We start from the raw sequence: 25,830 nt of genomic DNA on the forward strand, positions 1-25,830 counted from the left end.
TGCCCCCAAGCTTACTGTGGTACACAGTATCAACACCAACAGCACCTGATGATGAGCCATGACTGTGGTTTCGCGCATGCTTCAAGTTTCGAGCCTTTCCCGAACCAGATTGGTAGACGCGCGGGAACTTGATAAAACCCCGTGGAGGCCCCCAGGTTTCCTCCGGCAATGCTCCGGAGCCGGCAGGGAGCCGGCCCCACGGCTTCCGTCGCAGCGTTATCGGACACCAGCAAGGGAAAGATCGCCGGATGAGAGACATGATCTGACTCGGACTCGGTCGGTTCAGTCATGTCGAATCGAAAGTGCGAGGTATTCCACATCAGCGTTTGCGAAGAGAAGGGCCGACGCCATCGACTCGCAACGTCCATCCCCTTTCGGTACATGGCGGACGATCACATCGACAGGCACCTGACGTGATTGCTGGATAGCTTATTGCAGGTTTCACTGGAGCATCTTCCGCTTGGAAACAAAATAACTTTCAACACACGTCACCGCATCGCCTACAGGTAGTCAGTCCGCGGAACAGGGGTGGGCTGTCGATCTCTCAGGGCACGGCCTGTTTGCGGCGATCACCAGAGACGAGCAGGGACGCTTGGGCTCCCGTCCAAACATCGAGATGGTCTTTGTGTTTTGTTTCAAGTCGACGGGAGCAGCATCATGGTAATCAATCGGCTGCGGAGCAACACCGCAGCTCATATCTGTGGTCCTGTGTTATGAGGATCGGAGTGCACTGAATTCATTCTCTTGGGGGCAAACAAGCCTCGAGGGCTTTGGCGTGTTTTGCTGTCCACTACTTCCCGCCTGCTGGAGGAACGGGCGACTACAAGCGCACTGTTTTGACCTAACCTGAGGATGGGGAGGGCATCCGTGCACGTCTACCTGATGGGGAAGAAGCCTGAAAGTCTCTGGATTTTAGTGTACACGCCCCTTTCGATTCTTCTGAAGCTGTGATCGGAAGATGTTTTCGAGTCGGTTCCCTGAGCCTCCGGCTCGCGCTCTCGAACTACGATGTTCCATTCGTTGTCGTCGCCGGTCTGGATATTACGGCGGGTGCTATATCAGTTATTGTTATTTTGGAGGGAGAGATGACGGAGAAGGGTCGTGGGATGAGGCCGCGGCAGTGTCTCTCATTGTTCATAGAAGCTGACATGTCGTCTCGCTCTTATTCGTAGACACCTTAGATTCTGGTCCAATCTCTTGGGTCCTCCGGCGTGAGTAGGTCTGGTTTCTTAATAACCACGAGACGCCGGCCAACTATGAGTATCATCAATCATCTCCATCAACTCTCGGCATTTTGGCTGCCAAGTCCGGCTGCTGGTAGAGCCCCTAAAGACCGGGATATTTCATCCCACAAGGATACAGTTCCTCGGTCTCCTCTTCTGTGTACAACGAGGGCTGGAGACAGGGCGGCTCCATGAGGGACAAGCAAGCTTTCGCGACCATACGTCCTCGAATAAGCAAATCAACAGCTCACGAAGTACTCTCTTGTATATACATACTGCGTATATCATTCAGCTCCCACTACCCATCTTCTCCTGCCCTAGACAGCGCCAACAATCTCGCCCATCCGGCATGGCCCCGTCTCCGTGCCGTCTCCCTGCCCACTGTCAAGTCAACATCACACTCACCAGCCAGCCAAGCGGCAGGGAGGTCAAGTGGATATCGTTGGACCATGATTAGGCGGGGACCAACGGGCATATCAACCGACTCAATAACCTCTGTTCCCTCCCCTGTAATATACAGGCTGATACATGCAATCACCACCCCATCCCACAATCAACTCCCCGCCCCAACCTCATCATCTCGAACAACGGTAGCAATACCGTATTCCCACAGAAAGTATAGACGGGGAAAGGAAGAAGCAGCTAGAGGGAGGGAGGTGTGCGACGCAAGTAAAAGCAACGTACAAGACCCGCGGCTCCCTCAAAGCACAGGGGATCCAGCAACTACAAATGCAAGGCACCAAATCCCCCAAACCATCGAACACAGCGCGTCCCCCGGCACCAAGATAGAGGAAAAGAGACACATCCATAAGTGATTCTTTCGCGGCCAGTTTTTCCTGTCCTAACCTCATCCCTAATAAACCCCATTACTCCATGACGCACCAATGTGAATACCCCTTTTTCCTCCACTCTCGGAACCCCCCCAATCCGCCATGCTTGTCGTTACGATGATAATGAAATTCGTCCGAAAGGCAGTCCAGTCATTCACCACCGCGACAGAGACCGGCTCAGCTCAGCCTCTCCGGGAGCGAGAGACAGCGTGGATGAGCGAGCAACAGCTCAGCCGTTACGCGGCTAAGCGCCAACTAGGCAGCACCGGCCTGGGAGGCGCCCCGCCCACGAGGGCCGCCGCCGCCGCCGCCCCGACCGCGCGACTGACCGGAGAAAGCACCGCGCCCGCTCTGGCTGCCGGACCGAGAGGGCTCGAACCCACCTCGGCCGCCGCGGCCGGCACCGCCACGGGCAGCGTTGTAGTTGGAACCGCCGTACGCGTTGGCCTTGGGGCGGCGCTGCTCGACGACAATGTTCTCGCCGTTCACAGTGTGTGGGTTGGCGGCAACCGCAGCATTGTAGCCGGCCTGGGTCTTGAACTCGACGAAGGCGCAATTCTAGGCAAATTTGTCAGTCGGATCACATATCTTTGGTTGTCACGGCAGGAAGAATCGTACCTTCAGGCGGTTGATGTCGAAGTAGGCCAACTCCCCAAAGTTGGACAGCGTAGCCTTCAGATCCTCGTCCTTGACCTTGTCGGTGACATACTTGATGTACGCCATGGTGCCCTCCTTCTCGGCTGGGCCGGCAGAGGCCGGCTGGGCGCGGCTCTGACGCTTCGTCTCGGCGGTTTGCCACTCACCCTGGTCCTTGGAGGCGGCTGGTGCAGCAGCGGTCTCCTGCGGCTGAGCGGCGGGCGCGGCTTGTTGAGGAGTGGCAGGGACCGGAGCACGTGGCTGGGCCGGGGCAGGCGGTGTAGCGGTCTTGGGGACCGCGGGACGTAAGGCGGCGGGGACAGCCGCAGCCGCAGCCGCAGCCGCCCGACTGGCCCACGACATAGGCTTGGGGGGCTCCTTGGGCTTCTCGGGCTGCGCAGGTGCGGGGGCCGGAGCTGCAGCACGGACCGGAGGAGGCGCGGCGGCAGGCGTAGGGGCGGGGTCCTTAGGTTCCTCGGGCTTCGTGACCTCCTCCTCTGCAAGCTCCTCAACCGTCTTTTCCACGTCGGGCTGAGCCTGCGGCTCCTCTGCAGCGGCCGCCTCTGGAGCCTCAGCAGCCTGTTCGGTAGCAGGTGTCTCGACGGCGCTGGGGGACTCAGCAGCCTCCAGCTTCTCGGTGACGGCCTCGGTGTCCAATGGGACATCCTGCTCCTGGGCGGTCTCCTTGGCGGGGGGAACCTCCTCCGTCTTGGCTTCGGGCTCAGCAGAAGCGGGCATCTCAACTGGAGCGGCGGCTTCCTCAGAGGGCACCTCTGCCTCTTCCTCCTCGGCATCCTCATTCAGGAACCTCAGCATGTCGTTGAGGACGAAGTAGCCAGACGGTTGCTGGGCGAGCACGAATGTCTGAATATACTTCTTGGGCTCGCCATCCTTGTTCGCCATCTCGCCGATAACCGTAATGAGGATGTTCTCGTTGGAGCCCTGGGTGTCGACGTTGGAGATGCGAACCTTGCAATCCTGGAAGTCCATAGCCTTGATCCGCTCCTGGATGGCCTTTCACGAACGAGTCAATATCAACCTGTTCTATGGCAAGAGGCCAAACGGGTCTACTCACTTGTCTACCGAACGAGACATTCACAACCTCGGCTTCGCGGCCGCAAACGAACTGACTCTTCTTGCCATAGTACAGCTGTTACGATGTCAATCGGGTGTCCTGGCGGGGTCAGACCGGCGATTGACTCACATGCAGCCTCTCGGGCGACTTGCTCATGGTTGTGTAGTACTGCTCGACGAAATACCAGGCGACCTCATCCTTGGGCACGGTGGCGGGCGAGCCGTCCGCGTTGGTCGGCGCCTCTGTTGTCTGGGCCGGTGCAGCATAGTGGTCGGTGTGATCAAGATTACCGTTTGTGGCCATGGCTGCTTAGCGTTCCGGCGATGGAGAGTAGGAAGATAACTGTCCAAAAGCTGATGCCAAATTCGGCGTGTGTGTGGGGGTTGCGTCGAGGAGGTGGGAGCGGGCTTTTGCAGTCGGTGGAAGATAAACGATAATCCTAGCAAAGGAAGCTCAGCGCAAGCTCGAGAAAGGATAGATGGCTCATTGAGGGTTGCGCGGTTCCAAGGAGCTTCATCCTGGATCCAGAGAGGGCCAGATACATACGGTTCCAGTTTACCTAATTGCGACCTCGACACAACGGTCTGAAGATGGATGCGAGCGCTGAGGACTGCGGTGGGAAACTCGTGGGAGAAAGAGCTGGGGATGAAAAAACTGCTCAGCCGGATGGGGGATGTCTCCGGCGTGGATAGATTTCGAATCTGTGTAGATGGGGGAAAGAGCAGCAGCCTGTTCCAGGATCGAGTGTTTGCGCAAGCTGTGAAGTCGCAAAACTGCAGTGGTGCGCTCACAGAAAATTGATTTGGGCGACTTCGGGCTGGCCCACAACAGCACATGCAGAGCTTTCCTTGGCAACACCGCAACGGGCCCGGGTGGGCGTTGGAGGTGGGGACCAAGCAAGGTGGGGCTTACTGCCACGGGAGTTGCCGGGATTCTTGTTGACAGCTTGATACAACGAATCCAGCCTGGGCCTGGTTTGTTCGTTAGCGTGGCACATGGCAGGACCCTACGGATAGACATGGATGGAATAACAGAAGTCAAGGAACGTAAGAAAACAAGAAAGAGAGATAAGAGAAATTCAATGTAAAAATAAAAAGTTAGAGAAGAGGAAAGAGAAAGAGAAAGAGGAAGAGGACGAGGAAGCGGAAAGAATGAAATGAAGAACTTGAAAAGCACAACCCCCGGTGGATTGCGGGAGCGGGGTTTTGTTCCAGGTCGTATTTCCGTCTCAGCGACTGCACGACATCTAACAACATCCGGGCCTTGCTTTTGACAAATTACCGACTCCTGCTGCACTTGCCGCATGAGCTGCAGTTTTATCAGATCAGCTTTGAAGCCACAGGCTGCTCACACAAGATTCATTGCTCGTCACCTTCCAGGTTTCCTTCCTCTCTCTTGGCATGATTGCGGAGCTGAGTTGTCCGCCGCTCCTTTTCTCATCAACTACCTACCTTTGGTGAGTCATCTATCTTTACCTTTTAACACCTTGTTCTCACCGTGTTCGCCCGGCTGTTGGCACCATCTTCCCGCCTCAGCCGCTTTCCCCTGCGCCAATCGGCAAGCCATCCGTAAATGAAAAAGGCAGCTGAGCTGGTCTCTGAGCGAGCTGAATTGCCCCGCATCCGGGGACTTTGCGGCAGCGACACTAGCTCCCGCGGACGCGAGGCTAGGCTTCCGGCTCCAACAACCGAGCAATGGGTCTTCGTCCGAGCAGATTTTGAGAGTTACTGGGTCGTTGCTACCAGGCGATGTCATCGCACGTCCTGCATCGCATGTGACCCCTTGCCGAAGCGAATGCGAGTCGTCAAATACACAGGAATGGACTGCCGGCGATCTGGTTTCCCTACACGGTTGACTACTCGACTGCCTGCTGCACATCTGGAGCAACACAGCAAATTCCCCGCGCGGATTCGGTCGCATCTGGCGACCTAAGTCCCGGCTCCGGCTCCATTCTCTCCGCCAAATGAGCGAGATTAGCCATGGTTTACTGCGGCAAGGCATCACAAGGCTGCCAAAGTTGCCGAACGAGACGAATAAAGGTAAGGTCTCGCTTGGCGCTGTTTCGCTGGGGCATATAAGGCTGGATCGTGCTTCAAGACATCTCCTCCCTTCATCTGCGAGGCCTGCGGCCACCCGTCTGTGAATACCAGAGGACTGTCGGGCTGACTCGAGCTAGTGCGACAAAGTTCGGCCTCAATGTACACAATGCGTACGAGTCCGAAAACAATGTCCAGGTTACCGAGACCAACTGTCGTTGATGTTCCGGGATGAAAGTACCAAGGTCATCCAGAAGGCGCATGCCCAGTGGGGAGTACCGGAGACGTCCGAGTCAGGAGAATCATCCAGCAGTTCGCCCATACCGGCATCGTCCTCTTCAACAAGAAGCCAGTCATCTGTATTTGAGGCAGCCATGCGCCTCTCCACCACCGCCAAGGCGAAGGGCCGAAGACATTTCGAGGGAGAACGATTACCCAAAGAAATCAGCGCGCCGGTTGTCGACAAAGCCATTCAATTCTATGTTGAGCACTACGTGCTTGGACTCCCTGATGAGCCTAGGGTTGGCCAGGAGCTCCAAGGGGAGAGATGGGTCCACTCGCGCGAGATACGGGATATCATGGCTGCCGTGGGACTCGCGGGTCTTGCAAACCTCACCGGGGACAAGGAAATGAACACATTATCTAAACATCACTACGGACTCGCCCTCAGGACCATGGCTTCATCCATGCGGAATATCGCAAGTTTGGATCTCGAGCTTGTCCTTCGAGGCATTGTGATGATGGCCATGTATGAGGTGAGCGCCAGGTACCTAGCCGCACGATACACCCCTTTAGCGGCATGACTAACAGTCCGCGTGCCCACACCCAGGTCACGCGTTGTAGAGACGAGGCTGTCAGCCCTGCGCGAACACACGTCATGGGTGCCGCCGCAATACTGAGCAATTTCCTACTGCCGATGGCGCCGGCAGATTGGACTCGTGGCCTTCTACAGCTGTGCTTCTCGATGGTGGCTTCGAAACAGAGCTCCTTCCAGTACCTCTCCCCGGAGCCGAACGTCGTGATTCCCACATACATCGAGCCCTATTGCGAGACTACTCTTCCTGGCAGTCTTCCTGGAACCTTGTTCGACTGGATCTCCATCCTCGGCGAAACGACATCGGAAGCAGACAGACCGTCAGTCGAGCTTCTCAAGGTCGTTGTCCGGTTTGTTCAGCTGTCAGCCCTTGTGCGTAGCCAGCCGCTCGTCGATGGCCATCCCAAGACCTCCGAGGTGGTCCAGGAGGCGCTGGCGATTAACGAGTACCTCGAGTCTTGGAACTCTCAACAGCAACACGACATTTGGGCTGTCACTGAGGAGCGCATGAATGATTTATTTCCCCCCGAGGCGGTGTTTGAAGGCTGCTACCACGTGTACGACGACACGTACATCGCGCGAGTCTGGAACCACTACCGCTGGGCTCACACTCTGGTGAACCAGCTGCTACTCGAGAGCGTCGACCGGTTCCCAACGAGCGCCTCGCCGCTGGTGCCGCCAGAACAGCAGCGGCGCTCCCTCGACTGCATCCGCCGCCTGACGCGGGACACGCTGGTGTCGATCCCGACCCACTACCGGCACCCAAAGCTTCGGCCCGTGCATCTGGATTGCTTTGACAGGACCAAACCTGGCGCTGGCATCGGCATAGCCGGAATTCCGACGCTGATGTTCGAGGTCAAGGTCGCGGGGAGTGCGCCGGGCATCCCGGACCGCTATCGAGCGTGGGCTTTAGGAATTCTGGAGACGACGTACAGGGATATCGGCATGTTCCAAGCTAAGGCGCTGGCAGGGTTTCTCCGGAGGTTGGTGGAACGAGAGTCGTCGCCCTGGTGCTCTCCTTTGAGTGCTGGCGGAAGGCGATGAGTGACAGAGGGCTATTGGCCATGCTACCTACGCTGGGACGCAAGGGTGAGGTTCTCGAGGCTTCGCGGAGGAACGATCGAGGGCTGACTTGATATGGATGTGAATGATGGGGAATGCTGTAAGAGAGATGAGCTCGAATGGGAGATTAAGGCTGGGAGTAAATCTGAAGATACCCGCTGATTGAGCGCTAGCATCATTCATATGGTATTCTTCCATGAGTTTGATGATTTCGGTTTGCTCGAGGACTGGTTGGTCACATGCTACCTGATAATGTATGCGCACTGTTTCCCCGTAAACGCGTAACGTCGGGGAGAATCCAACCGAGTTGATGAGGCTTTCTCATATTCGATACCTTGCAAAAACTGCCAGGATCAACTTCAACAATTACAGCGGTAGAACAAGCCGCCAGTGTAATTGCAGTTTGGACAGGGGGAACGGCCGACACAGACAGGGTTATGCTGGAGGCTTGGAAGGAGAGGTTGCTGAAGGAACGAGACGGCCGGGCAGCCACGAGGCCAGCAGACGACTTCGACCACCAGCAGGAGACCCTGTTCAAAGAAAAGACTCTAAGGAGGCACGAGGGCCTGAGCAAGGCGAAAAGTTCACTGCTGGTCCAAATCCGGACTGGGGCTATAGGCCTGCGGGACTTCCTCTTCCAAAAGGGTGTCCCGGAGGTCTTGACGCCCAGCTGCGAATGTGGAGAAGGGCGAGAGACCGTCGAACACCTGGTGATGTGGTGTCTGGCGCCACCATTAGCTTGAAGATGGGAGAGGGCCCAGGTTCGAACGCTTAGGGACTTTTACTCTGTTCTGCAGGGAATGAGTCCTACAGCTGCACGGCTGACGGGGAGGATCCTTGGCTGATTGATGGATTTGGGGGAGGCTGCCGATGTATAATTTGGCTAGAAGGCTGGAGCTGGAGCTCACGGTCTAATATCGCCCCCCCCCCTCCCCCTTCGAAGGCCAGGAGGCCTTCTCCCTTTGTACCCGCAGGCTCACTCACTGACCGTTTCCTTGATTGCCGATACGGGTTTCTCATCCGACCTGCAAGGGTGCGGTTTTCCTGTATAGTAATAGCTGAAGGTCCGGCACGCCCTAGGGCATAGCGGTTTAGGAATAATAATTAACTCAAGAATACTGGTACAATACAAGCCCACTTCTACCAATCACTCCTTTTGATCCCCTTCTATCCTGGCTACCATACCATCTAAAGGCTACTCGAACAAAGGCCCGTCTACACGAACACCAACCTAAAGCACACGTTCCACAACAGAATATAAAATGATACTAGATCTAGTCTTGATTTATATTGCTCCCATCAACCCGGCTCTTGTACTTTTTGGCCTCGATATCGTCATCCAGCCGCCAAGTCTCGGCCAGGCCAAAAGCCGGGTCCGGCTCAGGGTACCCGCCCAGGGATCTCCGAAGCTTAAGGATCTCGTCCCTCATCCGCCGCGCGACCTCGATCCTGATTTCCTGCGCCTCTTTGCCGTGTTTCAACTCGTCCGTCGTCAGCTCCCCGACGTCCGTTTGTCTCCACGGAGCCACCACCAACCCACCATTTTCCCCTTCCTTTTTAACACCATTACCACCATTACCCCCCCCAGCAGCGACGCTCCCCAACCCGACCCTCTCCCGCTCCCTCGCAACCAACCCATCCCACCGCCTCTTCAAATCCCCAAACGTCGCCTCATAGTCCAGCACCTCGCCAAACGCCACCCGCACCGTCTTGCCCACGCGAGGCACGAAGCGGGGGAAGCCCCTGTCCTCGGGCATGACGCGCTGCGTGCCGTCGATGAACATGGGCAGCACGTCCGGGGCCGGTTCGGACTCGAGGATCAGGCGGGCGAGACCCCATTTGAAGTAGCGCAGGTCGGTGGACGCGTGCTGGTGCACGCACCCTTCGGGGAAGACGTGCACCCAGCTGTAACGGCGCTGGGCGGGGAAGAGGAGCGGGGAGGGGTGGGCGTCGCTGCCGGTGGTGGTGTAGGTTGGCGGGATGGGGACGGTGGGAGGCGGAGGGGTGGAGAGCAGGCGGATGGCTTGGGTGAGGGCCGGCTGGAAAAGCCCGCCGAAGGGCGAGTGCTTGAGCCGATGGCATGGGAGGACTTGGCCTTGCGTGAAGAAGGTGGAGAAAGCCCTGGAGGAAGCGGTTAGAGATCACATTGGCAGCGTGTGTCTTGATGGGAGGGAGGATCGGCGGGCTTACTTGTTTGCAAAGCAGATGTCGGCGGCGCCCAGGGTCCAGCGTAGGTTGGACGGGTCAAACGCGTAGCTTAGAGGGAGGATGCCCCATACTACAGGGTCGTCGAGTCTGCGTACGGGGTATGAGGAGGGGTGTTGAGTTTGAGGTGATATTATGTGGCGCTCACTCACACGCTGATATGGTTGGATACTACGGCATGTCAGCATCTGGAATGGAATAGAATGGGCTTTTGTGTTTCGTGCCCACCCGTTAAGAGGCCTCGTTGTCTCTTGGCGGGATCTTTACGGCTTTCCAGCAGCTCGAGAAACCTCGACAGACCCGTCACTTCGACCCGGTTGAACCCGTACAAAAAGAACTTGGATAGAACGCCCGTCACGCCCATCACCATGGCCGATTTCAGACGCAGCGAGGGGCTCGGCCGCTGAGAGGCCGGCGGAAGTGTCGACATGGTTGAGATGAAGTCGCAAGCCAACCCGGAAGTGTTCAGAAGAGTGCTTGAGTGAGGTCTCAGCTGTTACATGGTCTCATCGCCATAGGATTTCACTGCTGTGGGAGATGATCATGGAAAATTGACATAGCCATGGGCCGAACAGGGAGTAGAGTTCCAATACTGGAACCTGGACGCCTTTCAACGGATATTCACGCCAGGCTCCACAACCTGCAATTGTTGGGGCTCGGATGGGCAATTCGCTCATCAAACCGGCTGAAAACCTGCAAGAGTCGCGACTGCCGAGACGCGAGCCACAGGGCTTTTTTTTGCACGTGTACACAGGCCCCGGGGTCTGCTTCCCCACAGCGCGCTAAAGATCAAACCCGCTTTGGCGCAAGCGATGCCACTGTGGAGAACCGCGTTTGGCAGTTTCTGCAGCTTCCAATGCGCTTCATACTGTCCTGAGGTCCTCCAGAATCCCGACTTCACTTGCCCCCGCCAAAATCCAGCTTCACCAGAATGGCACATAGTATGTCAATCAGTTTACCATTTAATAGATTAAGCAATCTGACGTCCCAGGTAAAAGAAACACCAGCCGGCCCATCTTCACCTCGCACGAGCGAGCCATGGCCCGCGCGGCATGGGGTTCATCGACCGCTCGCCTCTCGCGAGATTCTTTTCTGCCTTTCGCCTCATGCTGGCTGTGTCTCGAACCTGCCATAGACCCTGTGGCCTGCGCTCACGGCGACATTTTCTGTCGCGAGTGTGCCCTCAACAACATTCTGGCCCAGAAGAAGGAGATCAAGCGCGCCGAAAAGGTCCGCGAGCAGGAGGAGCGCGAAGCCCGGGAGGAACAAGCCCGCCGCGATGCCGAGGCCAAAGAACGAGCCATTCGCGAGTTTGAGCTGACGCAGGCTGGCCTGAGTATCAAGAGGGGCAGCACGGGTGGTGAAGCGAGGGAGAAGACCGAGATACCCGGGCCAGCGGCAGCGGGTGGGAACGAGAAAACCCGGCAAGATAATACGCCCAGGACTGGGGAGAAGCGCAAGTTCTCGCTTGATCCAGATGAGGTCGCTCGTATCGCTGAGGAAGAGAGGGCAAAGGCGAGGAAAGCGATGGATGACGAGAAGGTGGGAGGGACGTTAGATGGGCCGTCTGATCCTGAGACTGACGCTGGTGATAGGCATCAAAACCCACACTACCATCGTTCTGGACACCGTCTGTAACGCCATCTTCGAAGAGCACCACTACACTGCACGAGGTGAAAAAGAAGGTCAAGACACAGCCGACGTGTCCGGCGTCGCCAGAAGACAACCCGCATTCCTACTCGCTACACACCCTCATCTCGATCAATTTTACGGAAGAGCCAGATTCCAATACGATAAAGCCGCAGAGGATATGCCCCGCCTGCCAGAAGGGCCTGTCCAACTCCTCTAGGGCGACGCTGGCAAAGGCGTGTGGGCACGTATTATGCAAAAGCTGCGTCGACCAGTTCATGAAGCCCTCAGGCTCCGACTCGCTCCACTGTTATGTGTGCGACTCCGACCTTGCAGACAAAACCCACCCCCCTAAGAAGGAGGGCAAAGGAGTAAAGGAGCGGATTCGGCCGGGCCTAGTTGAACTGCGTCGCGAAGGCACCGGTTTCTCGGCTGGTGGCAGCAACCAAGTCAAGAAGGACACAGTCACGTTTCAATGCTGATATCACGGTACTGAGACAGCCCTTGTGGCAAGCAATCCCCAGACGCGAGGATGCGACCTGGGTTATGAGCGTCTGGTTTCCGTAGCCATTTCCTTGTGGACCACTCAACTGTCCGCACGGCGCTTTACCTGAGGCCAGCTGGACAGAGCGCACTCTTGCGAACTTGATGCGACCAGGGAAAACTACTCCGGATGGACAATTCGCAAATGTTGCAGGAAATATCAACGCTCTACTAGGCGCTTGGGTAGTGCACACGAACCAGCTACCGATCCCAAGTCAACACCCCCTATGCAGGGCGATTGTATTAATTACATACTTCCATCCTACGCCCACTGACCCCTTGCAACCATCCGCCTCTCCTCCAAATTCCGCCTAGCAGCTTCATTCGCACCATCACCCTCCCGCCAGTTTCGCTGCTTGCTAGCAACACCACATTTCGTTCGAGACGTCAACTGCAATACGAGACCGGCCAGTGCACCAATTGTTCCCAGGCCACTGCTGCAAGCGCCAATAGACCGAAATATAAAAAATTGGTCACAACCCCTACACTTCAACCTCGCCCCTTCCTGGAACATATCAATGGACGAGCTGGGAATCGAACCCAGGACCTTTCGCAGAACCGCGTGGAATCTCCTGACAGAGACCTGAGAGTGCTAAGCGAACGCTCTACCAACTGAGCCACACGCCCTGTTAGAGAAGTGGAGGATCTCGAGGAGGTGGATCCGGTTGTGATGGGAATGGCCGGGGGTGGGTTTATCAAGTTCTGTTCTCCGATCAACTTCAGTGCCGCACAGGAACTGGCTGATACTGGCCACGGGGCAAGAGATGAGAAGGAATCAATGCGGATCGCAAGGGGAAGGGGAGGATGGATCTCAAACAATATCATATATCATTTCTCTAGGCCCATAGGATCAGGATGACGCGCTCAGGACGACGCGCACAGGACGAAACAACCTGAAAAATTACCTGAGAACGGATCCTAGGATGTGCGAGTCATTTGTATTGCATAAGAAAAAGTCCGCCCAAACTATGATGATCGTCTTGAGCACGGAGACTGCCGACCCAAACGCCGCAGTGCCAACCAACCAGCCCTTAGCCGAACCAAACCAGCTCTGCAACCTAACCCCAATGCAAGTCCAAACAAGCCCCAGATCAACGCCTTGCTGCCACGCAGCTGCTGTATAAGGAAACGAGACACCATTCAAACGAAAAACCGTGTCGCAACCCAATGGCCCTAGCCCTCACGAGAAGAAAAAAGGAAAAGAGGATGATAAAGTAGTGTAAAACAAGCAAAAAAAAACCGGCTCCTTATAAAGAGGAACGAAACGAAACCGAGATCGTAGTGTGGGATATACGAACTCTCCTCAGCTCCTCAACGCCCCCATCCCACCCAACACGGCAAAGTCCAAAGAGCGAAGACGTCAAACTCGCGATCGTCCCAAAGCCCTCCCCTCCCCCTACTCACCGTCCTCTCAACACCCACAGATCCCTTCGCCTAACCCCCCCGCTTCTCATGCGTTTACCCTTGTGTCAAGTCCAATCCCCTCACTCCGCCCAGCAATGGCGACGGCACGACCGGCCTGAGGTTATGCGCCCCCGCAATCGCAATGGCGGCAGCCATCGACTCGGCGTGGTATGTGAACTGAGACTGGGACAGAGACTGGACCCGCTCAAGCGCCTGCGGGAGGGACCGTGATCTCGCCGGAACCTGAATTTGCCCTTGAACTTGTTGAACTTGACCTGAGGCCCGGCCATGGATCCGAGTCTGCTCCTTACCATGCCCCTGAGCCTGGCCCTGAGTCTGACCTGTATTCTGCCCTTGAGCGCAGAGTTTCTCCACCGCCTGCCGCTGCGCCTGCGCAACGTGCGCCGCAACCAGCCTCATGGCAGCAATCTGCTCGTGCGCGTGCATCTGGCTGCGTCGGATGGCCGCAATCTGGTCGTGCGCCTGATGGGCCTCCTGCGTCGAGGTCGAAGGCTGAGCTTGCAGCTGCTTCTGGAAAATCAGCTGCGTCCTGCTCAGGCGCTGTTGTTGTTGCTGTTGAGTCGCCCGGGATTCTGACTGCTGCTGCTGCTGCTGCGGTGGATCACTATTCCCGAGCAAACCCGCTTCTTCTTGTTGCTGTTGTAATTGTTGCCGCTGCTGCGACCTCGCAACGTTCACCGCGAACCACGTCCCCAGCGCCTGCGCGGTGGGCAGCACCTGGCTACTCGAGCCGGGGATGGGAACGCGCAGCGGGGATGGAGCAGCTGCCCCAGCAGTTTTCTGGGGGCGCTGAAACAGCCAGGCGGTCGGCACGCTGTACGATCGAGCATTCTATGCTCGACCCGTCACCGACGGCTGCCGTTGCGGTGGACCCCCGAGGCCGAAACTGGACGAGCGCCGCGAGAAATCGGCGCCCATTACGGCCGGGTCCGGCTCACCCGGTGCGTCATCGTATTCGAACAGACCTAGGTGAGCCTCAGTGAGACGCTGGGCGTCGTAGCCGGCCACCTTGAAGATGTTGACGCGGCCGCCGTTGGTCGCGGTTTGTAATTGCTCGTGCAGCCGTGCGAGTTGATACTGGCGTTTGGTCGGGGCGAATACGGGCTGTGGCACGACGGGCTGCGGGTTCCAGTGCGCCAGGGCTGCCATGACGGCGGCCGTCTCCTCATCGCTATCAACTGCCGCTTGGTTGGCCTCATCCTCGTCCTCCAGTGGCGCGTTGGCGTCAATGGCGGCCTTTTGCTGCTTGGCCTGGTTCTTCTTCTGGTATGCAGCCAGAAGCATGTCGTATGGCAGCGACCGGCCCGGCACAGCTCGCTTGGCGCTCATGCTGTGGCTCTTGCATGTCAGAGACCTGGCACACGGCTGGCCGTTCGGTAGCAGCACGCCACACTGCCTCTCGACATCGACAGGTCCCTTGGGTTTCGCAGTCTTGGGCTTCGGCTCGTCCTTCTTCTTCTTGGCCTTTCCCTTGTCGAGCTCACCCTCGGCCTTCCTCTTCTTGCCAGATACGTTGGTCTTCTTGGCCTTGCCGGCCGTCTTCCCGGCGCTGCCGTCTTTGGCCTCGTCATCGTCGTCGCTATCGTCGTCGCCCCGGCGGGCAGCGTCCCCTTCGGCCTTGCGGGCCTCCTCCTCCCGGGCAGCCTCCTTCAGCCGCTCTCGGGCCTCGCGGGCCTCCTTCTTGCGCTGCGCCTTCTCCTTCTTGATTCTCAAACACTGGGCGATGTGATCCTTAGCGGCAACCCGGGTAATTCCTTTCTTGCAGTGCTTGCACTGAAACATGTCGGGTATGTCTTCGAGGGGCCGGCCGGTGTCGAAGGTCTCGCGCGAAGGGTCGTCGAGCTGGTTGATGACGGGATTGGGCGACGCAGCGGTGATTGCATGGTCTTTGGATTTCTTCTTGTCGTCTACAGGTGCAGGTATAAGCGAGTATCAGCTACTGGAGACTCTGAAGATGACCCAAAGAGTCAAAAAGTAATGGCGCATGCGGCAAACCTTCGAGGACGTTGGCCTCTTTCCAATTGCCAGGCTTAGCCTGTTTTGGCGGGGCTTTCCTCAGTTTAATTCTGCCGAACGACTGCGGCCGCGATGGTGTAACTGATTTTCCGGTCGAGGCGACCTTGATGGTGGCCTCCTCATCTGTTGCGGCGGCGAGATTTGGTCAGCATTGGATTTCGTGCTGGGCGGTGATGGGGGGTCTGCGGGGAGAAACGCGTGGTGCAAGGAACCCATACCCTTGCGCGAAGACTCCATCGTGGCCGTGGCCGAGTAATGATCGTGTTATCAGAAATGCGCGTGCGTTCAAAACCCAGCTAGAGAGATTGGTGGAAAACCACAGTTGCGGGTGACAGATTGGTGCTGCGCATCTCAGCGGCTCGTTTGTTGTTAGCTGAGCGATGTTGAAATGGTCCGAAGACACGCAATGAGACAGCGGCAAGGACACCAGAGGTCACAAGTGGAGCACGGATCGATTAAGGTTATCGATAATCAAGCAGTTAGGTTACAGGGGTTAGGGTCATGTGGTGCGATCGTTGACGAGGGACACTTGCGACTCCAGTCCAAATCCCAGCTCGAGCACAGACGAATGTCTTTGGGATACTCCCTATTGTTGTTCTCTACAAAGAAAAATATCTCCCTCGCTGCCTCCATTGCTGCCGCCCTCCTCATTACCTTACTAACCCCCTCCCGCCTCGTCCAAAACTGTGAGACCCCAAAAAGCACCAAGAGATTCCTCCCATGTGGCCTCCTCATTCATTACTGCCATCGCCCAATTCAAGAATGACGCTGTGACTGCCCATTCATGATCACTGCCATTACGGCCCCATTGTGGGCCCAAGACTATGATGAAGATCCTTCCCCTTTAGCCCTTCGGCAACCAAGCGCCAGAGGTTTGCTGCGGTGCCGGTTCCTGATGAGTCTATCGTCAAGTGCCGCATTGGAGGGATGCCGTAGATGTCAGGTTGGTTGACAAGCCCAACGGGCGATGTCGATGCCTGTCCCCCAGCCCAGGTGTGTGGTTGACCCGTTAGGCCCTGTGCGTTGTTGTTGGAAAGGGTGCATGCGCGTCGGGGGGGCACCCAGCTCTGCGTGATATGGCCAGTTCAGCCATAGGCGAGCCTCCCCCTGACTGTCTGGCACATCACTGTAGGCGTCATACAGTATCGACGATATGCGATCCAAAAGAGAGTGCGGCGCCACGGAGTCCCATGCCATATTGTCCTAGGTCTGTTCTCCCTCAGAACCTCCCTGCACAGCGAGATCCTCCTCAAGATCTCCTAGTCCGATGCCTTGCTAGGGCTCGTCCTGCCATGCACCAACGTCTTTTGGGATGTCCTGCAAAAAGAGTGGTTCCAGTGCGATACATCCTTGTCCCATATCTCCCTGCGGACTACCTTGCGCATTGTCCGACTGTGAAAAGCCACCCGACGCAATATTTTCCGGAGCAAAACTGCTCTGAGAAACGCAGTCCTGCGGGATGATGTCTTTTGGGCTTACGGAGTCCAACAAAGTAGCCAGGTCCGCGCCTCCCCCAAAAATTGCTTGTCGCATGGCTACAATTGCTCGTTGCGTGAATACACCCTGCTCAACGCCCCTCGCTGCCATTAGTGCCATTACCCCCCGCCCAAAATCATCCAGTGCAAAATCTCCCTGCGCAGACTCCTGTTTAGCAGAGCCCTGTGGTCCAAAACCGTCCTCTGCAAGATGGCCCTGTGGAAGCCCACCTGGCGGGGGATCCACCGATTCAAGAAGAAGCTGCATGGGACGGCCGTTCCTTGCCAAACCCCCACCCTGCAGAATAACCTCTGAGACGTCTGCGTATGCAGAGCCATCCCGCTCCACTCTACGGTCTGCAAGGCCCGGCTGCTGCAACTGCTGCTGCTGCTGAAACTGCTGCAACTGCAACGGCTGCTGCAATTGGTAGCCGCCGTAGCTGCCCGGGCCCGGCTGCTGCTGCTGCTGCTACTACTAGTAGCCGCCGTAGCCGCCCTGGCTCGGCACCGTTTGCTGATAACCGCCATGGGGATGCATCATCTGCGGAGGCTGAGCCTGAAGGTGCTGCGGGTGTTGCTTTGGCCCCGGCTGGCTCACCATCAGGTCGCTGAACCACTGATGCGTCAGCGCCTCGGCCGCCGAGATGCGCAGCTCGGGTCGGAGCTGCAGCATGCGCTGGAGGAGATCGATGCCGAGGGGGTCGATCTGAGGCAGGATACTGCTGAGCGGCTGGGTCGCGTACATCTGCCATGTCGTCTTGTACTCGGGAAACTGGGAGAGGCCCGGCCATGTCCGCTCGGTCGGGGTACCCATGATGCGGAAGATGCGGATGATCTGGTCCTCGTTGGTTGTGCCGGGGAACAAGGGCCGACCCGAAAACATCTCGGCCATGATGCACCCGGCGGACCAGATGTCGATGCTCGTGTTGTACGTTCTGCTGCCAAGGAGAACGTCGGGAGCCCGGTACCAGAGTGTCACGACCTCGTTGGAGAAGGTGTTGACGGGAATGCCAAACGCCCTGGCCAGACCAAAGTCACCCAACTTGAGCTGTCCCTTGCTGTTGATCAAGAGGTTCTGGGGCTTCAGGTCGCGGTGCAAAACGCGGTTCTTGTGGCAGAAGTCGATGCCCTTCAGCAGTTGATACATGAAGGACTTGATGACCGGCGGCTTGAGGGCACCGCGGTCGCCCTGGGTGTCCATGTACTTTTTCAGGTCGCCGTCCATGTACTCGAAGACCAGCATCAGCTTGTTCTCGGTATGAATGACGTCGTGGAGCGCCACTATGTTCTCGTGCTTGAGTTCCTTCATTAGGGAGATCTCACGGATGGCGGTGCTCGGAGTGCCTTCCTCCGAATCCAGGTGGATCTCCTTGAGAGCGACGAGCTCGCCAGTTTGTCGGTTTCGGCCCTTGAAGACCTGCGAAGGGAGTTAGTACACAGTGTATTATGATTGACCGATGGCTTTCGGTCAACTCACTGTAGCGTATGTTCCTTCACCTAGCTTTTCCAGCTGCTGGAAGGAAGCTGCATGCCGCTTGCCGTCCATGGCTTCAGTGCAATGTTCGAAGCTAGCGGTGTTGATGGTGAAAACACGGATGCGTGGCTATTAAGCGCGCTAGAGACAGCGAAGCGGGCAGGTGGCGGTGGTCGGAGATGGGAAGTGTTTGCGAGATTGGCAATTGAGCAGGACGTTGGCGGGTGTTCCAGCGAAAGGGGACTCGCTTGCGTAACGGAGAGCGTTGGCAGCTGGAGATCCTAGAAGCCGGAATAATTTAAAAGAATAGCAGAAAATGCACTGCGCTTCTCGGGAGAAGAGGGAGAACTGAGCGTTGGCTACAACGGCGTTTGAGCTTCCCTTCTTCAAGTGTGCCTTCTTGGACGAGGTGGGTCGTAGTGCTGTGGGGTGCGCACAGTCTTGGCCTGTACTTGCAGGAGCAAGAGCAGAGGACAAAACAGATGGAAATGAAGCTAGCAGCTTGTTCTGGGAGCGTGTGATCTTGGTTATGTATCCAGTCCAAAGATGGGATGGGTGCGATGTTTCAAGCCAACACAACACCTGCGTCAGGTCAGGTTTGACAGACCTGAACCCCCGGTTGGGACCCTGAGGTGAAGCATCCCACCAAGCCCGCCACCCCACTACTGCACTGCCAGCAGTAATCATAGACCGACTCAAAAACTCGGTCCGTCCCAGAGCAGATCTTTGCTTTACTGCACTCCAAATTTGTGATCGCGATAATAAACGTGTTTGTGCTCGTTGGCTCTGGACAGAATGCGAACCGATTTGACAAAGAATACTCATACCAGGTCAGGAGGAAGTGGCAAGGTACGAGTCTACGGAGTACTTGTACCAGATTTACACCCATCATGCCGCTGAGCAGTTCGCACATCCAGTCTCAAACCACTCTCGACCAAGCAGATGGCTAGGACTAGCTGGACGTGTCCCAGTCCACCTTGCCGAGTGCCGACCTCTCTGTTCCAACGCACTCCGCAGACCAAGCACATGAGCGAGCCCATTCAGCAAGAGAACGACGGGCTGGAAATTTCTAATTCATGTGCTGTTCGCCTTGCCTTTTTGCCCGGCCGTGGTGGTTCCTTTATCATATAATCCAGGCCCATTTCATGGATAGACCATCCAGAAGGATAATAACACTTCCGTTCCTCGTATATCATCAAGCCGTATTATCACCCCTGCGGCTCCGTCTTTTGCACATCCATCCACTCCAACGTAAAAGCCGTGACTATCCTCGCCCAATCCTTCACCGTCGGGATATCCAAGTGCGCTCCATCATCCTCCATGGTATGCCATACCGCCGGGAACGGCGACGGAATCAGATGCAGCACCGGCGCGCCCCTGTTCATAAACGGCACATGGTCGTCCCCAATGTATCCTCCCCCGCTGAATTGCGTCGCCAGCTTACTGCTCTCAAAAAGAAAGGGCTTAGGCCCAACCTTGCTCTCCAGTAGGTCCGCCTGCCTCATGCGGCCTTCCAGTGTCGCCATCTTCTGGTACGCCCAATGCGTACTCTGGAAGTACGACGGCACCTCCGGGTTAGCCGCCCCGAGCAGATCGAGTAGCACGAACAAGCTGATCTGCCGCAGCGGGTTCTGGAACGTCGACCGCGCGGGGTACACCGTGGTCTCCCATTCCTCAGCAAGCGCCCTGCAAAAACCCCCCCACCCGTCAGCAAGCTCCTTCCATTCTTAAACCAGCATTCAACGCAAATAGGCGTGTACTCACCTAGACCCGTACAAACTATCCGTGTCCGTCCACCTGTCAAACGCCTCCTCCCCATCCAGCAGCAAAATCTGTACCCCCTGATCCATCATCCCACTACTTCCCCGCCCTCCCTTCCCACCCCCCCCCGCAGCAGCAGCAGCCCCAGAAGCCCACATCTTGACCAGATACTCCTCCACCTGCCTCGCAACATGCATCAAGACAGCACACGGCGCCGCGCTATCCGTCGCCCCGACAAACCCATCCGGCTTAATCTTCGAATCGTAATGCGCAACCAGCGTCAGGAACGACGCCTCGCCGGGCCTGTTCCTAGTCCACGGCGGCTCCCGCCTCAGAATGATGTTGGCAAACGGCAGTTGCCTGTTACCCGTCACGGGGGTCGTGGAGGTCGAGTTCTGCCAGAGGATTTCCCACTGCGGCAGGTGAGTTTTGAAGAACGAGACAAAGTGGTTTTGGGCTTTGGTCTGCCCCTCCGTGCCGGGCACGCGCGGGATTAGGAGCGGGGCGAGGAGGGCGCCGGTTTGCGGGTCGTAGTCGGATTGCGCTGGGGCGGGGAGGGAGTGCAGGAGGGAGGTCGAGAGCGGGGTGTAGGCTTGTGTTAACGCCGGGAGGAGGAGGAGGGTTGGGAGGCGCATGGTGATAGTTGGTATGTGATCTCAGATTTGCTGTTATGAGCTTGGGGAAGGGGAAGAAAGATAAAGCGCTCGGCGGCTCGAGATGATCGATCGTTTCGTCTCGTCTGGTTTTCTTTCGGCTGGCTCGAGTGGGATGGCTAGGAAGGCGGTTCGGAAATCATGCTCGGCCGTGTCTCGCGGGCGACGCGTTGGGATGAATATCCTTGTTGGAGTGCATTGGCACGGTGGGACGCAATTTGTGGTTTGGTGCAATGCGCAGTCAGGAGAGAAACAAAAGAGAAAACCTGAAAATATGGGAAATAACCCGAAGACAACCTGGAAAGTGCATGGTTTCCGGAGGAAGAACCCCCGACCCGACACTTGACACGGTCGCTTGTACTTGTACGTTGGATTGGCCGGTTTCACCGGTCTCCGACTTCAAGTTCCGGCCGGCAAGCCCCGGCCGCCGAGCGAAGATCCTCAATGCCGGGGCTACAGGTGGAGTTAAGATCGCCCTTGTGCATCGTCAACTGCAACTCAACCCTTTCGTTCCTATGAAGTGACAGTTTGAGAATTATTAGAGAGGTCAGATCTGAGCTCCCGAAAACGCAACGACCCGATCTCTATATTGGATGTAGCGACCACCCTGTATCCTTGCGTCTGACCAATCCACCTTCAGTGCGCCCAATGCAACATAATCCCCTTCCCCTTGCCAGCCCATCAATGGTATCGCCATGCAGCCCAATGCTTCCGTATGGTACATTACGAGCACATTGTTGGAATGACAATGCCCACCCGACCAACAAGACAGTCCAGCCCCCCCAGCCACCCCTACCAACAATACCTGGTGCCAGCCCAGAACCCCCCGATATACAATCAACGGAAATGCACCCTCTCCCCAATCTCCCAAACATGCCCTCAGAAGTCATCATCCCCCTCCACATCCGCCTCCCCCGCCGCCCTCCTCCGCTCCATCTCCTCTTCCAGAGCCAACCGTTCCGAAAAGCTCCTCGGCGTAGCCCCTCTCGCGAGGTGAGCCGATGCACTATAACTTCCCCTCGCCAGCTCCGTCTCGCTGCGGTCGTGGATACTGCCCACAAAAAACTCCACATCCTTCATACCCGCGATCTCGTCGTACAGCTTAGGGTCCTTAATTGGGGCTATCGTCATGGACCGGCCCATGTACGACCCGATGCTGTGGCCGAAGAGTACAGAGGAGGGCGACACGGGCGGTAGGTTGTTTGCGGCTGACGAGGCGGCGGCTGCTTCGTCGCGGGCTGCTTTGCGCAGGCGGCCTGGGATGGCGTCCAAGTCGGAGTCGTCTTCTTCGTCGGGGAGGTACTTTCGAGTCGATGAGGGGCCGGCTTCGTCGTCGAAATCAAAGAGAGGGTCCTGATTCTCGTCTACGTCTATTGGGGGCTTTCCGTTGGTGGTGTGTTGCTCGGATATTCTAGCGGCCTTCGCTGGTGGCGGAGCAAAGGGGGTCTTTCCGGCGGGGGACGGCGACTTCGGCTTCGGTTTCATCGACAGGAACTCTTCGTCGGACTCATCCTCGTCCTCGTCCTCATTGGCCGCCAGTTCCTCGAGCGGTGAGCCGAGAAAGCCGTTGATCTGCTCCTCCTCTGGAAGAGCAATCTCCTCAGAGTCAACCTTCGTCGCCAGTGGTGGTGCTGCTGGTTTCTTCTCGCTGTTCATCTTTGCAGGCTCGTCGGTGTCCGGATTGACCACTGTCCAGACGGTTCCCTCCTCCAGCGGACTCCGGGTAAGTGCCTGCAGTGCTTGTGTTGACGACACCTTCCTCGGTTTTGGGAGCAGGTCCTCTTCCCCTTCAACGTCCAGCAGGGAGGGGCCCGAGTACTCGATTGACTCATCCTGGGTGGCCAACACCGGTGCCTCTGCCTGAGGCTGGGTGTTCGCCCCGCTTTCCAAGGCTTCCACGACCAGAGTCACGGCGGGAGCCTTGGGGGAAGAAGATACTGGAAACACCTCCTCGCCCTCAAACTTGAAACGCACCCTGCGGGGGCTGCCCTTGACTGAGCTCGACGACCGCCGCAGCGCGCTCCTGCGCGTTTTCGAATCACTGCCACCCGACTCAATGGACGACGTGGACCGGTCGGTCAGCCGCCGAATCGCGCTTGGCTTGCCATCACTACCAGAGCAGGCAGGCTGCTTGGCTTCCTCCACCTGCCTCACATTGTCGACGGACAGCGCAAGTGCTGGGCCTTCAATGGTCGGCGGCGGTGACATTGGGGGCGAGCGGTCGGGACGGTGGTTGCTCTCCAGCAGGGGCAAGTAGGTTGGCGTGAATAAGCCCTGAAACTCTCTCTCCCGTGCGTGCGGACTACGCGGGCCTTCCCTCGGCGTGCCCGAGGTATGGGGCAAAATAGGCGGCGGAGACTTGCGGCCGTCCCACGGGCTACGGCCAATTGCGGCTGCGGGCGAATCTGGCACGCCGCTCCTGGCTGGGCTCAACGCCGGATACCTCCCCGTGGACATGGACTCGGCGATGACTCGAGACACCTCGTTGGTGACGTGGGCCGGGTAGTTCTTGAGACAATCGTCCATGTGTCGGTGGAACTCAGCTAGGAGGTCGCGCTGGTAGGCGGCGACCTTGCCGTCGAGCTCGGTGAGTTTCTCCTGAAGCTCGGCAGCGAGGCGCGCAGCGTTGTCCATGGCTAGTTTGGCGGCAGGCGATGCCGGAGCGCCGAAGAGCCCCGCGAATGTCAGCGATGTGTGTCACCTACACTCAGTCGATTGGCGATCAGCTGGTGAGGCATGACCCGGCTCCTTGTTTGCACACTCGAGCAGACAAGCCCCGTCTTCGTCGTGGCGGACTTAAGCTTGCAACAAAGCTGGACAAGGCTGAAAGCTCGCCGGACTGGTCGAGTTTGTAGGAAAAGTGCCCGGAATTGGGGGCTATGCGTCTGCGGTGTGCGAGGAACGCGGAGTACGGAGTAACGTCGACGAGTCACCTCGCAATGCAACCTGAAGAGGCTCGTGTGTGGGTTCCAGAACCTGCAAGTCTCCACCCTCCACGTCCATGGTTGGCGCAGCGGCCCCGCCTTGGCATGGTAGGGCGCCGGTGGCCGGCGGGAGGCTGAGTGGCAGGCAGTGGAATTTCCGCTTATTCGCGGGAGAGAGAGGCTGACTGTGGGTCCAGAGCCGGCGCTCTGGGAAACCATCCTCTTCAACTGGCAATGCAAATATCTGAGCTCACAGCGCTGCATGCTTTCTGGACGCAATGGATACATGCAGCTGCAACACGAAGGAAATGCTCTACTCTACCGGTCAGCCTTAGCGAGAGGGCATCGCCGTTACCTACTTGGCACGGAACGGCGATGGTGGCCCACAGCCAGCAGCTTGGACACCGAACATCGGTCACTCCATCCGAGACAGGGTACCGATGTGCTCACCTACACAAAAGGCGCTTCTCTCCGTTGGGATCATCATCACAAAATCACCCTAGTGTTGGACGCTAGTTCGTCGTGCTATTGTTGTCTGTGAGCCTGTCGCTTTGACAGTGCTTCGACAATCTGACATCGTTTATCAAAACACAGTGACGTGATTGTTCGCAAAGCCTTAGGTACCTTTGCCTATCTTTGCACTCGGAATCCAAATTCATGTCGAAGTTGACCTTCGCAACAGTCACCTGGATCATGGCTTTTGGATGTCCAGTATTCAAGTGGAAACCGACGAGACAGGCGTCACGGGTCTTTGGTACCCGATATATGCCTCTTTGAGAGAAATTGAACTCTATGAGCTGCTGGGGACCTCGCCGCCGAGGCTGACCCAAGATTGGGTCTCAATGTCAGAGTAGGTATTCAACCCTCACGGGAGTTTCAAACAAATTCTGGTGTGCTTGAAAATTTGCCCTGTTAATCAGATGGTGCCACCACAGTAAATTCGCGGCATTCTAGGGAGTTCCTCGCTTGAAGTGTACCATGGTCACATCGTACATAAGGTAAATAATGCTCTTTGCCAGCTGTCGAACTCACAATATCGTTTCCGATCCATGGGGAGTAACTCTCGTTCCTTTTGCACGTCTTCTGCATAGGTCCCCTCGGCCTCTTCACCAACCAACTGCACCAGGGCTCTCCTCAATGCCATCGCCATACCTCCACCCAGCGCCTTCAACTTTGTTCCACTCAGTCTCTTCACCATTGTTCCACTCAGTCCCTTCACCCTTGTCCCACTCATAATACTTCTTGTCGTTCTCCCCGTAAAACCATCCACGGGGCTCCCATGGCTGATCCCACCCCAGAGGTTCACCACCGTCCTCCTCGACGCCTCCTCCGTAGTTATTCCAATCATTCCCAAAGTCCTCCCTGTGTCCACATTCGGAGATAACGCCGCAACAGGCTTGGATTTTTTTCTTCCCATCCTCAAGATCCCCATCGTTGTAAACCTGCAGATGATCCAGAATCGCATCGACCTGCTCCACTGCGAGAAGGGGCGCATGTCAACACAGAGATCGGCCCAACAAGGCGACACAACAGTTTTGTACATACTGTCCAGATCCTCAATCTCCTTGACCGAACGTGGAAAGTCTGGGATCAGCTCGCCTGTGAGCACCGAACAAAGAGGCTCTATGGGCTCGTCCATGAGCCAGACGTGGGAGTTAATGAGCCGAGCCATCGCGTTTGCTTCGCTGGGATGTTGGGGAGCTTTATTCAGCAACGATCGCGATGGAAATACGAGGTAGTAATCCCAACGTACCTCGCTTTCATGCGCTGCTCGAGTCTCTCGATAGCCTCCAGGATCCGATCGCCCTGCTCGGATTGTGCATGGCAGGCTGGAGCCGGCCGAGTGGGTAAGTTGATCTGCATGACGTGTGTTGATCTTGTTTACTATTAGGAGGTGAATCGAGAAGGGAGGCCGTCGATAAGCAAAAAGACTTGAGGGGCAGAAGACTCGGGGCAAGAGAACTTTGGTCCGTTCAAGTTTCACATCGCAATAGCTGAGAGTTATATACCGCCGGGACACCTAGAGCACAGACGTGCACGGCATCCTCT

At 57.0% G+C, this 25,830-nt stretch overlaps 11 protein-coding genes and 1 non-coding gene across 12 annotated transcripts; 3 read left to right on the forward strand and 9 right to left on the reverse strand.

The window, feature by feature from the left end:
• Positions 1-1,296: 1,296 nt before the first annotated feature.
• Positions 1,297-2,173, forward strand: N657DRAFT_461328 (uncharacterized protein). The gene has a single exon (XM_062787481.1). It carries the CDS (start codon positions 1,415-1,417, stop codon positions 2,036-2,038), a length of 624 nt encoding a protein of 207 aa, XP_062647149.1. The 5' UTR covers positions 1,297-1,414; the 3' UTR covers positions 2,039-2,173.
• On the reverse strand, positions 2,174-4,362 carry N657DRAFT_461327 (uncharacterized protein). The gene is made up of 5 exons (XM_062787480.1): positions 4,311-4,362; positions 3,894-4,203; positions 3,765-3,839; positions 2,672-3,703; positions 2,174-2,611 (listed from the first exon to the last, which is right to left on the reverse strand). Exons 2-5 carry the CDS (start codon positions 4,065-4,067, stop codon positions 2,309-2,311), a joined length of 1,584 nt encoding a protein of 527 aa, XP_062647150.1. The 5' UTR covers positions 4,068-4,203; positions 4,311-4,362; the 3' UTR covers positions 2,174-2,308.
• Positions 4,363-4,993: 631 nt separating this feature from the next.
• On the reverse strand, positions 4,994-5,854 carry N657DRAFT_461325 (uncharacterized protein). The gene has a single exon (XM_062787479.1). It carries the CDS (start codon positions 5,763-5,765, stop codon positions 5,226-5,228), a length of 540 nt encoding a protein of 179 aa, XP_062647151.1. The 5' UTR covers positions 5,766-5,854; the 3' UTR covers positions 4,994-5,225.
• N657DRAFT_461530 (uncharacterized protein) lies at positions 5,814-7,822 on the forward strand. Its single transcript, XM_062787483.1, has 2 exons — positions 5,814-6,566; positions 6,644-7,822. Exons 1-2 carry the CDS (start codon positions 6,022-6,024, stop codon positions 7,656-7,658), a joined length of 1,560 nt encoding a protein of 519 aa, XP_062647152.1. The 5' UTR covers positions 5,814-6,021; the 3' UTR covers positions 7,659-7,822.
• A 986-nt stretch (positions 7,823-8,808) lies between these two features.
• On the reverse strand, positions 8,809-10,561 carry N657DRAFT_664395 (acyltransferase-like protein). The gene is made up of 5 exons (XM_062795235.1): positions 10,110-10,561; positions 10,034-10,052; positions 9,867-9,971; positions 9,287-9,797; positions 8,809-9,229 (listed from the first exon to the last, which is right to left on the reverse strand). The coding sequence occupies exons 1-5, from the start codon at positions 10,309-10,311 to the stop codon at positions 8,951-8,953; spliced, it is 1,116 nt and encodes a 371-aa protein (XP_062647153.1). The 5' UTR covers positions 10,312-10,561; the 3' UTR covers positions 8,809-8,950.
• Positions 10,562-10,812: 251 nt separating this feature from the next.
• On the forward strand, positions 10,813-11,992 carry N657DRAFT_656630 (ENOS interacting protein; the record flags this gene model as incomplete). Its single annotated transcript, XM_062794722.1, has 3 exons — positions 10,813-10,822; positions 10,873-11,423; positions 11,477-11,992. The coding sequence occupies 3 exons, from the start codon at positions 10,813-10,815 to the stop codon at positions 11,990-11,992; spliced, it is 1,077 nt and encodes a 358-aa protein (XP_062647154.1).
• Positions 11,993-12,572: 580 nt separating this feature from the next.
• On the reverse strand, positions 12,573-12,680 carry N657DRAFT_t91. Its single transcript has one exon. It is a non-coding gene; the product is annotated as a tRNA-Ala (tRNA).
• A 1,426-nt stretch (positions 12,681-14,106) lies between these two features.
• On the reverse strand, positions 14,107-15,900 carry N657DRAFT_461316 (SCA7-domain-containing protein). The gene is made up of 3 exons (XM_062787478.1): positions 15,713-15,900; positions 15,474-15,617; positions 14,107-15,385 (listed from the first exon to the last, which is right to left on the reverse strand). The coding sequence occupies exons 1-3, from the start codon at positions 15,729-15,731 to the stop codon at positions 14,310-14,312; spliced, it is 1,239 nt and encodes a 412-aa protein (XP_062647155.1). The 5' UTR covers positions 15,732-15,900; the 3' UTR covers positions 14,107-14,309.
• A 599-nt stretch (positions 15,901-16,499) lies between these two features.
• N657DRAFT_461825 (uncharacterized protein) lies at positions 16,500-17,340 on the reverse strand. Its single transcript, XM_062787484.1, has one exon. The coding sequence runs from the start codon at positions 17,235-17,237 to the stop codon at positions 16,770-16,772; it is 468 nt and encodes a 155-aa protein (XP_062647156.1). The 5' UTR covers positions 17,238-17,340; the 3' UTR covers positions 16,500-16,769.
• A 104-nt stretch (positions 17,341-17,444) lies between these two features.
• N657DRAFT_574597 (Pkinase-domain-containing protein) lies at positions 17,445-20,839 on the reverse strand (the record flags this gene model as incomplete). The annotated part of the gene is made up of 5 exons (XM_062789040.1): positions 17,445-18,386; positions 18,447-18,537; positions 18,561-18,686; positions 19,656-20,129; positions 20,208-20,839. The coding sequence occupies 5 exons, from the start codon at positions 20,837-20,839 to the stop codon at positions 17,445-17,447; spliced, it is 2,265 nt and encodes a 754-aa protein (XP_062647157.1).
• Positions 20,840-21,736: 897 nt separating this feature from the next.
• N657DRAFT_574555 (uncharacterized protein) lies at positions 21,737-23,548 on the reverse strand (the record flags this gene model as incomplete). The annotated part of the gene is made up of 1 exon (XM_062789034.1): positions 21,737-23,548. A coding segment is annotated over one exon (1,812 nt), but the record flags the coding sequence as incomplete, so codon positions are not given.
• Positions 23,549-24,887: 1,339 nt separating this feature from the next.
• N657DRAFT_672364 (uncharacterized protein) lies at positions 24,888-25,644 on the reverse strand (the record flags this gene model as incomplete). Its single annotated transcript, XM_062795636.1, has 3 exons — positions 24,888-25,258; positions 25,327-25,466; positions 25,535-25,644. 3 exons carry the CDS (start codon positions 25,642-25,644, stop codon positions 24,888-24,890), a joined length of 621 nt encoding a protein of 206 aa, XP_062647159.1.
• Between the last annotated feature and the right edge of the window lie 186 nt (positions 25,645-25,830).

Source organism: Parathielavia appendiculata (assembly GCF_033297405.1).
Source record: "Parathielavia appendiculata strain CBS 731.68 unplaced genomic scaffold N657scaffold_7, whole genome shotgun sequence".
Taxonomy (NCBI): Eukaryota; Fungi; Ascomycota; class Sordariomycetes; order Sordariales; family Chaetomiaceae; genus Parathielavia; species Parathielavia appendiculata.

Coding starts and splice junctions, on each gene's coding strand:
- N657DRAFT_461530 (XM_062787483.1), top strand. CDS start 6,022: ATGTTCCGGGATGAAAGTACCAAGGTCATCCAGAAGGCGCATGCCCAG. Junction 6,567..6,643: donor ATGTATGAGGTGAGCGCCAG/GTACCTAGCCGC, acceptor CACGCGTTGTAG/AGACGAGGCTGTCAGCCCTG.
- N657DRAFT_461327 (XM_062787480.1), bottom strand. CDS start 4,067: ATGGCCACAAACGGTAATCTTGATCACACCGACCACTATGCTGCACCG. Junction 3,840..3,893: donor AGTCGCCCGAGAGGCTGCAT/GTGAGTCAATCG, acceptor ACATCGTAACAG/CTGTACTATGGCAAGAAGAG. Junction 3,704..3,764: donor ATGTCTCGTTCGGTAGACAA/GTGAGTAGACCC, acceptor CGTTCGTGAAAG/GCCATCCAGGAGCGGATCAA.
- N657DRAFT_461328 (XM_062787481.1), top strand. CDS start 1,415: ATGAGGGACAAGCAAGCTTTCGCGACCATACGTCCTCGAATAAGCAAA.
- N657DRAFT_461825 (XM_062787484.1), bottom strand. CDS start 17,237: ATGCAGCTTCTTCTTGAATCGGTGGATCCCCCGCCAGGTGGGCTTCCA.
- N657DRAFT_461316 (XM_062787478.1), bottom strand. Junction 15,386..15,473: donor AGAGGCCAACGTCCTCGAAG/GTTTGCCGCATG, acceptor CTGCACCTGTAG/ACGACAAGAAGAAATCCAAA.
- N657DRAFT_664395 (XM_062795235.1), bottom strand. CDS start 10,311: ATGTCGACACTTCCGCCGGCCTCTCAGCGGCCGAGCCCCTCGCTGCGT. Junction 9,798..9,866: donor GACATCTGCTTTGCAAACAA/GTAAGCCCGCCG, acceptor CGCTTCCTCCAG/GGCTTTCTCCACCTTCTTCA. Junction 9,230..9,286: donor TTGCGAGGGAGCGGGAGAGG/GTCGGGTTGGGG, acceptor GGTGTTAAAAAG/GAAGGGGAAAATGGTGGGTT.
- N657DRAFT_461325 (XM_062787479.1), bottom strand. CDS start 5,765: ATGCCTTGCCGCAGTAAACCATGGCTAATCTCGCTCATTTGGCGGAGA.